The 14,137-nt window shown below is 38.3% G+C and overlaps 1 protein-coding gene across 1 annotated transcript in view; it reads right to left on the reverse strand.

The window, feature by feature from the left end:
• Window positions 1–14,137, reverse strand: part of LOC136863441 (proteasome activator complex subunit 4A) — a 1,047,550-nt gene that overhangs the window by 717,318 nt on the left and 316,095 nt on the right. The window contains exon 10 of the mRNA XM_068225934.1: window positions 5,323–5,602. Within this exon, the coding sequence (XP_068082035.1) occupies window positions 5,323–5,602 (280 nt within the window). The remainder of the gene's footprint in view (window positions 1–5,322; window positions 5,603–14,137) is intronic.

Consider the following 14,137-nt stretch of genomic DNA (forward strand, 5'->3'; position numbering starts at 1 on the left):
GGCCTGTACTACGACAGCCATATAAAAGTGTGGTTTAAATTTATGTTGCAGTTTGCACATTTATCTGGAAGTTCGGTTGGAAACGCGTACTACGACTTTCGTTTATGTGCAATCTGGGAGAATATTCTTGAGGTTAGCTATGCCGAAGTTGTAGAGACTGTTAACGCTCCCATCTGGGACTTCGCTCCTACCGGGGGCACTACTGTAAGAATCAAGATGGCTACACATCAAGATGAATTTACATCTGCATAATGCTCTACGAAATTAAGTTGTTACAATGTAATCTTTGTATATATTTATAAAGTATGTTATGCTTCCTATCCAGCTATCACAGAATTCTTACAGTTTTCCCCAGCTAGCAAGTTATTGCTACTGACTATATAAGTTGCACACAAGCAACCGAGCAGCAAGCTTCATGAGTAGCCATAGTCGTTAGGGCAACATCGTTTGCTGCTGTGCAGTTTTTCATGGTTTCGTGTCCCAACAGTCTAACATTTTTTTATCTTCTAAATGTTAGTCGGTAGGGTACTAGAGGTGATAGTACATGTTTCCTAATCATTAGAATGTGTGTCAAAAGCGTGGGTTCTATTCCAAATCTATCCGCAACGCACATATGGAGTAAAGGTACGACGTTGTTCATGGCGATTCATCCGTCAAATGAGGATGTTAAGGAGGTTATATTTCTTTTAATTCATAATAACTTGCTACTAAGTATTTACACTAAAAAAGTGAGATAAATGCTTGTCAGTTACTATTCTCACATTGTATTGAAAAGAAAGAAACTAACTACTTATTCAATGAGCAAACAAGAAATTGAATTAATAATAAAATTAATGATCCTACGCTGCATCAGTGGCATTAATTACCAACATAAACTTTACTTTCGCCGTAACGTGCATCCCCGTTAATAGTACTAGACAAAAAAGATACATAATCTGAATCTTAACTTTTGCGTCCAGATTAGATTTTCAGTCCTTTTATTTTCTATAACAGTTTCAGTTTCGTTACATAGTTAATTAATTTTAACATTTCTTCGTATGTGTAGATTTCAGTCCTAATTCTGTTTCTGACCTGAACTTCCACATTACAGCTTAATAAGAATCTGATATTGGATTCTAGTAATACAATTTCAAAAGGAATAGCGCTAAATAAAAGAAAACACCAGGGAACACGTATGCCACCACGCTAAATTTCACTATATTTTCAGTAACCTTATTACCAACCCAATAAAAATGTTACTGTATCTTCCGTATTACAATACCATCGTAAGAATCCATTGGTAGTACGCAAGGAAATATTTAACTTCTAGTTTGCAAAACTGCAGCCTACGTATCTGGCTGTTTACCTGAAAGTCGTAGTACAGGCCCTTAATAATCTACACTTAATCCCATAGTCCCCCAGAATGGCTAATATCATTTCCCTTGGTACTTTGCCATATTCCTTCTCTATGAAACATAAAAATAATTGTTCCCCTCACAGCGTTCTCCAATTAAGCGACACATACTGAAAATGAACTTAACAGCCCCTCTGTGGTCTGAAACCACACTGGTTTTCATCCAACTTACTCTCAACTGTATCTACTCTTCTACTGTATCTATAAAATTGGCCAAGTTATGAATTAAAGTGCACTCCAATATGACCAAAACTGGTGGACATTAAAACCACCTCCAGCCGCCATGCCTACATTTATCACTTGTTTCTTCAAACCATTTACATTTCTACACTTTTCAAGATAACTGGATGGAATTTTGCATGACTGTCCTTCCTAGAGATGTCTATAACCTGAACCTCAACCTTTAGCCATATTTGACAGAATGTTTGTAATAAATTACTTTCTGATAAGAAATGTGATAATTTTAAACTTCTAAAAAATAAAAATAAAAATCGTCTCCTTACAGAGTACAATATCATAACCACTGAGTTGCAGGTTGTTAATATGGCTATTGGTTTTACAACAAAAAACAAATTACTCCAAAATGTTAATAACTCAATCTTGGAAGTAATTTTGAACAGGATAGCCTAGTGCAAATTTTTACAGTGAGAATTTTGAAAATCTAGCAATCACAAACTTCTGAAAACAAGTCTTCTGTACATTAAAAGAACACATTTCACTTACAGGGCATGCATAATTTCATTGTCATAGGGCTTACAGAATTGTAGGAAGAAAATTTTTAACACGATTTTTGAGCAGCGGAAGGTCTTTTTCCAGTAGCTCAAATCCTGCAATTTCCGGCTCCGTGGCTAAATGGTTAGCGTGCTGGCCTTTGGTCACAGGTTCGATTCCCGGCAAGGTCGGGAATTTTTTTTGGTTAATTTCGCTGGCACGGGGGCTGGGTGTAAATGTCGTCTTGTGAAATTAATAACTGGTTCGATAGAAGGCAATTCGGTTTTAGGAAAGGTTATTCCACTGAAGCTCAACTTGTAGGATTCCAGCAAGATATAGCAGATATCTTGGATTCTGGAGGTCAAATGGACTGTATCGCGATTGACATGTCTAAAGCATTTGATAGGGTGGATCATGGGAGACTACTGGCAAAAATGAGTGCAATTGGACTAGACAAAAGAGTGACTGAATGGGTTGCTATATTTCTAGAAAATAGATCTCAGAGAGTTAGAGTAGGTGAAGCTTTGTCTGACCCTGTAATAGTTGAGAGGGGAGTTCCTCAGGGCAGTGTTATCGGACCTTTATGTTTTCTTATATATATAAATGATATGAGTAAAGGAGTGGAATCGGAGGTAAGGCTTTTTGCGGATGATGTTATTCTCTATAGAGTGATAAATAAGTTACAAGATTGTGAGCAACTGCAACGTGACCTCGAAAATATTGTGAGATGGACAGCAGGCAATGGTATGTTGATAAACGGGGCTAAAAGTCAGGTTGTGAGTTTCACAAATAGGAAAAGTCCTCTCAGTTTTAATTACTGCGTTGATGGGGTGAAAGTTCCTTTTGGGGATCATTGTAAGTATCTAGGTGTTAATATAAGGAAAGATCTTCACTGGGGTAATCACATAAATGGGATTGTAAATAAAGGGTACCGATCTCTGCACATGGTTATGAGGGTGTTTAGGGGTTGTAGTAAGGATGTAAAGGAGAGTGCATATAAGTCTCTGGTAAGACCCCAACTAGAGTATGGTTCCAGTGTATGGGACCCTCACCAGGATTACCTGATTCAAGAACTGGAAAAAATCCAAAGAAAAGCAGCTCGATTTGTTCTGGGTGATTTCCGACAAAAGAGTAGCGTTACAAAAATGTTGCAATGTTTGGGTTGGGAAGAATTGAGAGAAAGAAGAAGAGCTGCTCGACTAAGTGGTATGTTCCGAGCTGTCAGCGGAGAGATGGCGTGGAATGACATTAGTAGACGAATAGGTTTGAATGGCGTCTATAAAAGTAGGAAAGATCACAATATGAAGATAAAGTTGGAATTCAAGAGGACAAACTGGGGCAAATATTCATTTATAGGAAGGGGAGTTAGGGATTGGAATAACTTACCAAGGGAGATGTTCAATAAATTTCCAATTTCTTTGAAATCATTTCGGATAAGGCTAGGAAAGCAACAGATAGGGAATCTGCCACCTGGGCGACTGCCCTAAATGCAGATCAGTATTGATTGATTGATTCATCATCATTCCATCCTCATCACGACGCGCAGGTCGCCTACGAGAGTCAAATCAAAAGACATGCATCTGGCGAGCCAAACTTGTCCTCCGACACTCCCGGCACTAAAAGCCATACACCATTTCATTTTTTCTTAATTACTCGGTTAATTTATGGATTTTGAGTGGTGGAATGTGTATGTGGCCCCTTAAACTGTTTCTGAAGGGAGAAAGATACTAAAAGTACAACTGTTACTACAATCAGTTCATATGTGGGCATAAAATCAATTGTAAAATATCAACATACCCACCTGCTGTACTAGGAATGTATACATTTCCCCATTAGTATCAACACTTGTTATTTCAAACATACACAAATAGAATTGTGAAAGATGATGAACACCGGTACAAGTTAGTATTTTTAATATTTGAATGGGTATTCACAAAAACAGGCTAATCAACAAATTTTGAAAAAATGAGTTATGTGTTGACCTCTATAATGGAAGGTTCAAACTATCTTCTGAGTTGGGCCAACATGAGAGAATCCTGTGAGACGAGAAACATAGCTTTTAATTTGATGTCATTTTATTGAGACTAATTTTGCTTTTGCAAGATCAGGCTAACAGATTTTTACACAGGAGGTATAAGTATCTAGTTCCTGGTCATATCTTCCCTGTGACAGGGATTTTTGGTTGATTGAAAAAAAAACTGTTTATTGTGTTTTTGTACTGGACGAATGGATAAATTTAGTGAAAAGAGCTAGAGTAAAACAGCCACTTTAGGTTGTAAAAATGACAACTTATAAATTTGTGAGCACTAAACCTTTGCTAGAAAAAGTAATAAAGAGAATGGTATATGTAAATAAGCAAAGAGTAGTAATTAGTAAAGTTTCAGACATACCATTTTTTTTTTTTTTTTTTTTAAGATGAACCATTCAAGTATTTTTAAAATATTCATATGGTACTGTTAAGAAACATGACTGTGTTGACATTAACAAAAGGAACAGTATTGGTAGACAGCTATCATTCGCTGGTATTGAGTTGCCACAAAAGTACAATGGTATAAGACCAATAAAGCCAGCAAAGGTGAGGGAAAGTTATATCATATCTCATCGAGCAAGTACACAGCGTGGTGAGGGGAGCGCAGCTATGAGCTTGAATTCAGGAGATAGTGCGTTCGAGCCCTACTGTCGACAGTCCTAAAGATTGTTTTCCATTGTTTCCCATTTTCACAGCAGATAAATGCTGGAGCTGTACCTGAATTAAGGCCACAGCCACTTCCTTCGCACTCCTAGCCCTTCCCTATCCCATCGTCATACGACCTATCTGTGTCGGTGCGATGTAAAGCAACTTGTAAAAAAAATATATACATATATTATCTCAACATAAATGTGCAGCATCTTTATATATACCACTTTTTTGTATTGTATGATCATAAAATAAAAGTTGGTTACAAATGTAAGGTAAACTATTATCTATAGCTAAGTCAAAGCTTAAGTCATTTCTCTTCAGTTTTTAATAATTTAAAGACACTACATTAAGAAAAAAATGGAAAAAATGTACATTTTTCGGTAAAATTTTTTCTCTTGACATTTGCAAAAGTTGCTTTATATCTGTTCTGACAAAATTATGGTTAACCTGTTCTTGCGAGCACCCATTCATTTGGACTCTCACAGTCAAATACACATTTATATATAACAAAGTCAAAGAACTATTTAAATTTACTTACTTCTGTTAGATCATCCCGGTACAGAACAGCCTGTGATGAATCAACGATAGGCACCATTTGAAATACTATACCATAGAAGAGGAAAGCTGTAACTGTCTTTCGACTATCATTTGGGTCAATGCCAGGGAGGAAATTCATCATAAGAGGGATGATATTTTGGCGACCTTCAGGATATCCTCTGAATTTCCCTTCAATCATAGGTCTAACAAGGACTACTAAGCAATCCATTGTAGCTTGTAGCTTGTGGGGTTCAGTCATGCGGTCATCATAGATGTTGAACCTGAAGAAGTGCAAAAGTAAGTATTATTCATAATTTGACACCTTACAACAATTTAATCAAACAAAAGGAAGAGAGTATCAGTTTCATATGTTTTCATAAAGGTGTTCAGAGCACAATTAAGAGACAAAATAGCCTTTAGAGCTTATAACATTAAAAATTACTTGTTTTTAAACACTTAACATTTTTACAGTGCATAATATGTTTATTTATTAATTAATTAATTTATTTATTTATTTATTTTAAATTCTATTTCCAACAGTGTCAGAGCAAGACATAGTAAAACATCTGCATGATTGCCAACAAAAGAGTAGCATTATGAAAATACTGCTATCTTTAGGCTGGGAAGACTTGGGAGAAAGGAGATGGGCTGCTTGACTAAGTAGTATGTACAACTTATAAAACTCTCTTTTTTTTCTTTACGTCGCACCGACACAGATAGGTCTTATGGCGACGATGGGAAAGGAAAGGGCTAGGAGTGGGAAGGAAGCGGCCATGGCCTTAATTAAGGTACAGTCCCAGCATTTGCCTGGTGTGAAAATGGAAAACCAAATCTCACTGTTTTGATTCTGTACTGGCATTAACTCAACTAAGGTTGAAAGAAGAATCTCACCTTCCACTAATTAATATTTTTATAGCTAGTTCATGAAAATATAAATATAATCCAGCTTAAAGTCTAGTTACTTAACTAAAAGATCAGTTACCGGTACATGTTTCGTTCCTAAAATATGGAACGACTTCAGCTAAAAAAAATTAAAGTGTGAAAATTGACATATATAGTTAAAACACTTATGGTGAGAATGACGTAGAAAATGTATTTATGTTATGTTAAAACACACAAAATATGTTGATGTTGAAGTTCATAAGAAAATCTACGTCAATAAGTGAGACGTGTTTGTACAAAGTGGTCTTCCTTTCTTCAAAAATGCTGGAAATATTAATGTTGTTGTTTCATATTGTACCAGGAAAGCCTAGGTCCTGGTCCATGTCAATCGAAAGAAACGTTATTCCAGCATAAAAGATCCGACCGACGTACGAACATCTATGTAAAGAATGTTCCAGTATGTGCCAGACCCTACGAGTGCACTAGGCGGAGTCAAGTGACGTCACCTGTCGCTCGAAGCTTACCTCCCCTAGAGATATTTCTCGAAAAGAATTTTCTTTTGCCAGCTTTTCAACGCCTTAACCAATTTCAACGGGACAAACGCTGAATCATAGCGGACGTCATAAAAGTTAATCCCTGTGAATTTCGAATTAATTCATCCCATGGTTGTTGAGTTATAATAATTTAAAGTCTAAAGAAATTACGCACTCACGGTCACATGGCCAAGAGATGCTACCCCTCCCAGCGCTGGTATCTATATATGCTACAGTCTAATCCTAAAGACATTTAAGAATATAATACGAGTGAACTTATTGAAGTGCAAATATCAACTATTTAACGTTCACAGAATATGTCATTACGTGTAGACCTAGGTTACTTCAAATGATATTGAACTTCTACAGAAACTAATGTGTAGAATCACCAGAACTCATTTCTTTTCGAGTATTGAACTGTATTTCTTTATTCACGCCACATCAGTATACGACTTACAGTAATTTGAGTGAAAATTAAGAACTTTTTCTGAGGTAATATGACGTTATCATAACAAGATAAGCAGAAAATAATCCTTAGTGACTTAATGACTGTGTTCAAAGACTGTGATTATCGACTTTGATTTGCCTTTTCAAGTGTGAACTGTGTAATTATGAACGTTTCAGTAACGACTTTAAATAGTATTTCATACAGGAAGGACTGTGATTCTTTATTTAACGTCTTGAAATTCAATTACGCCATAAATAGTGTTCAACAGTAAATGACAGTGTCAGTGATAACTACTCGCACTAAGTGAATTTTTCGTGTGCGAAAAATCACCCTAACAAGCTGCAATTCTACATGATCCAGTTCCAGCCGTCATCACCTCATCGGGAACGTCAACATGGTGTGTTAAGGGAACATCGCCGATCCTGATTCTCCACGGAACATTCCAGATGTCCATCCTTCGACATTTGTGACAACATTTCTTTCCGTAAGTGAGTAGTAACAAACTGACTAAAATTTTTTTTATTAATTTTGAACAGTGGAAACTTCAGTGCCGCGTGTGAACAAATATTTCAAAGTTCTCATAATTTCTCAGAAGTGATTAATTTAATTTCAAATTTCATTTTTTCTCACAGAAAGACTTTAGGCTTTTCAAGTGTGCTATATATCAAGGTTTACAAACTGAAAACTGAAAACTTTTAACAGAAATTTAATTTCTCATATCAACTTACAATTACAAGTGTGTGCTTAGGTTTAGAAAGACTTTAGGTGGAAATTCAATACCTCATATTCTCACATATGAAAGACTTTGGAATCAGTGATATTTATTCCATTTTCATGAACAGAATTCAGGAAGATTACGTTCAAACTTTTAATTTCAATGCCAGATTTGAGTCCAATAATCATATTGCAGGGTGAAGAATTAAAAAATTGTTTGAAAAAAAAAATTTTAACCATCTATTATTCGCTCTGCGAGTTTATCCTCCTCTGTATCGGCTCCAAAACCAAGTTCCACTCCCTGAGGTCCTACTCATGCCCTTTGCCCAAAAACTTTTCCTGGTACAGAGAGGATAGTATAATAATAGATGGCGCCGCAACTTCAAGGGCTCGATTTGGAGCCGTGCCATAATAATAGATGATGTGCTTGTAATAATCGCAACATTCAGGGTTCGATTCAAGTCATAATAAATTGTATTTTGAGCACAGGATCCGACTGCAACTATTACAAACACGAAGAACTTGTTGTATTTGACTTATTCGAATATTCCGGAAACATGGATAACTTACTTGCAGCAATCGAAGCTCTCGAGCTTAGCATTAACGATCAGAATGCTAAGATTGATAGGTCTAATTCCCAATTGCAGGCTCAAATAAACACGCAAATAGATCGAATTAATACGCAAATGGTAGAGTCTAATAACCAGTTGCAGGCTCAACTTCAACAACAAATGCAGGCACAAAATACTCAACTTCAAGCGCAGTTAACTGAGTCAAATAGTAAGGTTGAAGACTTAACTTCTAAAATTGACAGGACCTTGGACACTAAGTTTGCTGAAGCGGATAAAGTCATTAACAAAAGGCTCACTGAATCTAGTGCCCTTATCGAGCAACGATTCCGTGAAGCTGGAACTCGCCTCGAAAAGAAACTTACTGATTCTAGTGCACAAGTCGAAGCCACATTGAAAAACATGCGGGATCAGTTTGTTGAAAACTTAGAGTCTACTAAGGAAGAAATAAAGACAGAGGTCGTCAAGTCTTTAGACAAAGATCTTAGAAATGTTCTTCCTTCCGTTCAAGCATTTTCCACTGAACTCAAAGATTTACGGACTGAATTTCAAGAATCCCATGGTAACATCTCACAAACTCAAGTAAAGCTAGCTCAGGTGCAGGAAACCTTGCGAGATGCATTAAAGAACGATGTGGGTAAATTACGAAGCGAGATAGGATTAATTAAGAGCACGCAAGGAGAACTCGACAAGCGTATTACAGGACAGCTAGACAGCACGCATACCCAGATAGCTGCTTTCTGTAAAGACGTACAAGTCATTAAAACTGACTTGAGAAATGAAATAACAAATTTAGACACCTCAATTAATTCTAAAATTAAAAATTTGTCTGAAGAAATGAATCAAATTAAACTCAAAGAACATACGACTGACGTCACAATTCCTGGTTCGTCGAGGGAAGTACACAGCACAACAACACTTATTAAAATACCAGATGACAAACCAGTCAAATTTTCAGGACGTGACGAGTATACTGCTCGAGAATTTTTGTTAAATGTCGACGATTACCTGGAAGAGAATAGGGTAGATGACGATAGGAAACTTAGAGTAGTATCCAAACTTCTAGAAGGACGAGCCTTATCATGGTTCATAGCTTTTAAGAGCAACTTTAGAAACTACGACGACTTTAAAAAGGCACTTCTTAAACGCTTTTGGGATTCAGAAAGACAGCACCTTGTCAAGATGCAACTCTACTCTAGTAAATACAATACTTCAGTCAATACTTCCCGATATTCCGATTATTGCCTAATGCAATTAAAGAAGCTACAGTTTTTAGATCCACCTTTGCCAGATATCGAACTTATTCAGATCCTGACACTTCAATATCCGCCTCATGTTCAAGAGATACTAGTCGCTGCCAACTTTAAAACATTGGAGCATTCTGACGCTACTTTGCGTAGGTTAGATACGGCTAATACCCAATCTAGTCCGAAAACTAACAGGAGTCGAGAAATAAATACGAACTCTGCGGAAATAAAACCGCCGGAGAGAGAGGAACCCACGACACGTGAAGAAGGCAGATTAAGCCCTACCAACCCAACCAGATTCCAGAATTTTAGACGTCAGAGGAATCAGGATTGACAACCTTACCAACCTAGGAATTTATGGAGACAGCGCGAAAGCACTCCTGAAGAAAATCGTGAGTCCAGACGACGAGAACTTGAAAGTAGATGGAAGGATACACGGGAATACATCAGGGAGAGAAATCGTAATCCTGATGAGCTTGGAGCTACATCCCTGGAATACCAACATCAATTCGGACCAAGAGAACAAAGATCACCTGATCCTGAATCAACAGGCGCTATAAAAAAAAACGCCGATCTCGCAATAGGGAGATTAACTACAGAACACGATGAGGACGAGATTTCAAATTATTGTACTGCTGTTATCAATTACTGGCATATTGACGATTCCGAATTACTATTCGAAGACGCACAAACACTAAGGCCAATTATTACACGTTCATTACCTGTCATAACAGTACGCACAGGCAACCTACAGGTGATTACGCTCATCGATTCTGGAGCGCAAGCTTCTTTAATTTCTGATAGGCTTGTAGACTCGCTTAAAAATCAGAACAATGTTTTGTTATTGCCTGCAGCTCAGATTAAAGTAAGAGGGATAGTTCCTGATAAAGTTGTTAAATGTAAATCCCAGGCATTTTTAGAGTTTGAAATTAACAGTCAGACATTCGAACACATATTTTTGGTAGTATCACGTCTTAACTTCAACTTAATACTTGGATCAGATTTTATGATCAAATACAAAGGAACCATTGACTATGATGCCAACCTCGTAAGATTAAAGAATAATTCCGTAGGACTACAGCTGGTAGGACGAAGTGACCTGGAAGTTCAAGAGAAGGGAGCCCGTTTCGAAGAAGCCGGTGGTGACATTATTAAGCCCGCTGTAAGCGAGGTTGCGCCAGCCGTAGCAGAAAGTAGAAAGGGTGACCAAAGTGAGGACAATGCAGAGTCCCTATTCAATGAGAACTCCATCATAGGTCCGGACTATATAATGTCAATAGCCAGTGTGGTTGAAGATCCGGAAATTAAATTAAAATTGGAGGAGGCTAAAAATGACATTCTACAGAAATTTGCATGTGTATTCGATGACAAGCCTGGAGAGATAGCTGGCTACGAATATCATCTTGATGTAAATGACTTGTCCCCTTATCAGAAGAAACCATATCCCGTACCCGAGAAATATCGAGAAGAAGTTCGTAATTTAATTCATAAAATGACAGATGATGGGATAATTTCGCCTTGCGTAACTAAGTACTTGAATCCATTGGCCATAGTGCGTAAGCCTAACGGCAGTATCAGAATTTGCCTTGACGCGAGGGTCCTAAATGACCGACTGACCTTAGAATATGACCGTCCTCCACTACTTAGGGATATCATCAGAAGATTCCACGGCATGAATTTCTTTAGTTGGCTTGACGGGATGCTGAAAGTAGGCTATTCACAGGCTTCTTATTTGAAAATAGGACCTATGTTTTCAACAAAATGCCCTTTGGTATTAAAATCTCGGGAGCTGTTCTGATCAGAGCCTTGGAAAAACACTTATCAGATGATGTAAAGGACATAACTACGATTTATGTTGACGACATTTTGATTGCCTCGAGAACTTTCGAAGAGCACGTGAGAGATGTCAATCTGGTCCTGCAGGAATTGGAAAAGAAGAATTTCAAGATAAATGCCCAGAAAAGTCAACTTTTCCAAACATCAGTATTATTCTTAGGACATGTAATTAGTGGTGATGGAATTCAACCCAACCCTGCCAAGATTAAGAGTATCATTGACTTTCCTAGACCTCAGCGCATTAGAAACGTGAGACAGTTCCTAGGACTTTGTCAGTTCTTTTCTCAACACTGTCTAGACTACACTGAGACGGTAGCTCCTCTTCAGCAACTACTACTTAAGAATAATAGATGGAAGTGGACCGAAGAATGTGAACGAGCTTTCCTTGCCACCAAGGACATGTTGAAAAACTCTGTTAAACTAGTTTATCCAGATTTTTCTCTTCCATTCTTCATAGAGTGTGATGCCAGCTCTGTAGGAATAGGCGCAGTGCTGTATCAAGCGAGACCTGAAGATCCCGATTACAGACTTTTCATCTCGTTTCTAAGTAGAAAACTACGACCTCACGAAAAGTCTTATACCATAACTGAACTCGAAGCTCTGGCTGTTGTTTTTTCTCTCCAGTATTGGAAGAAAATCATCTACGGCTATCCCATTACGATTTACACAGACCATAAAGCTCTGACATTCATACTGTCATCTGACATGACGAATGAGAGAGTTTCCCGATGGGCTCTTTTTATTCAACAGTTTGACCTCACAGTAATACATAGGCCTGGCCGGAAGAATGCATTAGCAGATGCCCTCAGCCGCAACCCTGCTGAAGTTATTGAAGTTCACGAGGTTAACATCATGACTGATGAAGACGAAGAATGTCTTCGCAAACTTCGTTACCTTGCCCAGATGCAACGAAGAGACGCCAATTGTAGGGAATTAATTCGATTTTTATCGGTTCGATTCCCGCCGATGATGATGAATTCCCACGTCTCCAACGACTCTCTTCAAACTTCTGTTTACGGGATGGGATTCTTATGAAATACATTGACTTAGCCAAGATGCAATGCAGGATTTATGCACCTGTTAAAATCAGGAAGGCTATCATATGGCATTGTCACTCAATTTCAGGTCATGCTGGTACGGATAAAGTTCTCAACCTTATTAAGGAAAGGTTTACATGGGAATATCTTAGGCGAGACATTAGGAGAATTTTGCGGTCCTGTGATTTATGCCAACGGATCAAGTCGAATAATTATCTCCTCAAGGAATTTCCCAAACCGCTGATCCCGGAAAAGCCCGGGGAAATAATGGCAATCGATCTGTACGGCCCTCTGCCAAAGGCGACCAGGGGGAACAGACATGTCCTTGTAGTTGTGGATGTCTTTTCCAAATATACTATGCTATTGCCTATCCAGAAAGCTAACGCCGGTAACATCTTAAGGAGGCTGAAAAAAAACATCATCCCTGAGATGGGAAAGCCTGAATACCTACTGACGGATCACGGAATGCAATTCACTTCCGTAGAATTCCAACAGGCTTTGGAAGAACTCAACATTCGACATATCATGAATTCTATTAGGCATCCGGAAGCTAACCTTGCTGAAAGAATAATGAGAGAACTCGCCAAATTCTGTCGAATTTATTATAGTGAACATCACTGGAAGTGGATCGAGGTCTTGCCAGTAATGCAAAAAATTATAAACTCTATTGTGCATGAATCTACTAATGACATTCCTCTCAGCCTACATCATGGGTCGAAACCAGAACGACCTTGGGACAGAATTTTACCAGCTCTACCAAATGCTATTGTGCCGCAGCAACTTAAGATCAATGACGCGCTGACCAGGTTAAGACATGCAGCCGCCCTCAGAGAACGACGCCAGCGTAATAGGAAGTTCAGAAGATAATTGAATCCTGGAGACCTTATTTTAATACGGAGACCAGCTACTTCCAACCCTGAGAGAAGGATTTACGCTAAGTTCTGTCCACTATTCGTAGGTCCTTACCGTGTCCGCACTGTATTGAGAAACGGGGCTTATGAAATTGTAAAATTGGACGGCACTTTCGAGGGTATTTATAACTCAGCCAATTTAAAACAATATGTACCACAGGAAGAGTAAAGCCTGGAAAAGAAAATCCTGCGTATTTTCTTTTCGTCCAACCAAGGGGAAGATGTACCAGGAAAGCCTAGGTCCTGGTCCATGTCAATCGAAAGAAACGTTATTCCAGCATAAAAGATCCGACCGACGTACGAACATCTATGTAAAGAATGTTCCAGTATGTGCCAGACCCTACGAGTGCACTAGGCGGAGTCAAGTGACGTCACCTGTCGCTCGAAGCTTACCTCCCCTAGAGATATTTCTCGAAAAGAATTTTCTTTTGCCAGCTTTTCAACGCCTTAACCAATTTCAACGGGACAAACGCTGAATCATAGCGGACGTCATAAAAGTTAATCCCTGTGAATTTCGAATTAATTCATCCCATGGTTGTTGAGTTATAATAATTTAAAGTCTACAGAAATTACGCACTCACGGTCACATGGCCAAGAGATGCTACCCCTCCCAGCGCTGGTATCTATATATGTCAAGGC

This window comes from Anabrus simplex, chromosome 2 (genome assembly GCF_040414725.1).
Source record: "Anabrus simplex isolate iqAnaSimp1 chromosome 2, ASM4041472v1, whole genome shotgun sequence".
In the NCBI taxonomy this organism is placed as follows: Eukaryota; Metazoa; Arthropoda; class Insecta; order Orthoptera; family Tettigoniidae; genus Anabrus; species Anabrus simplex.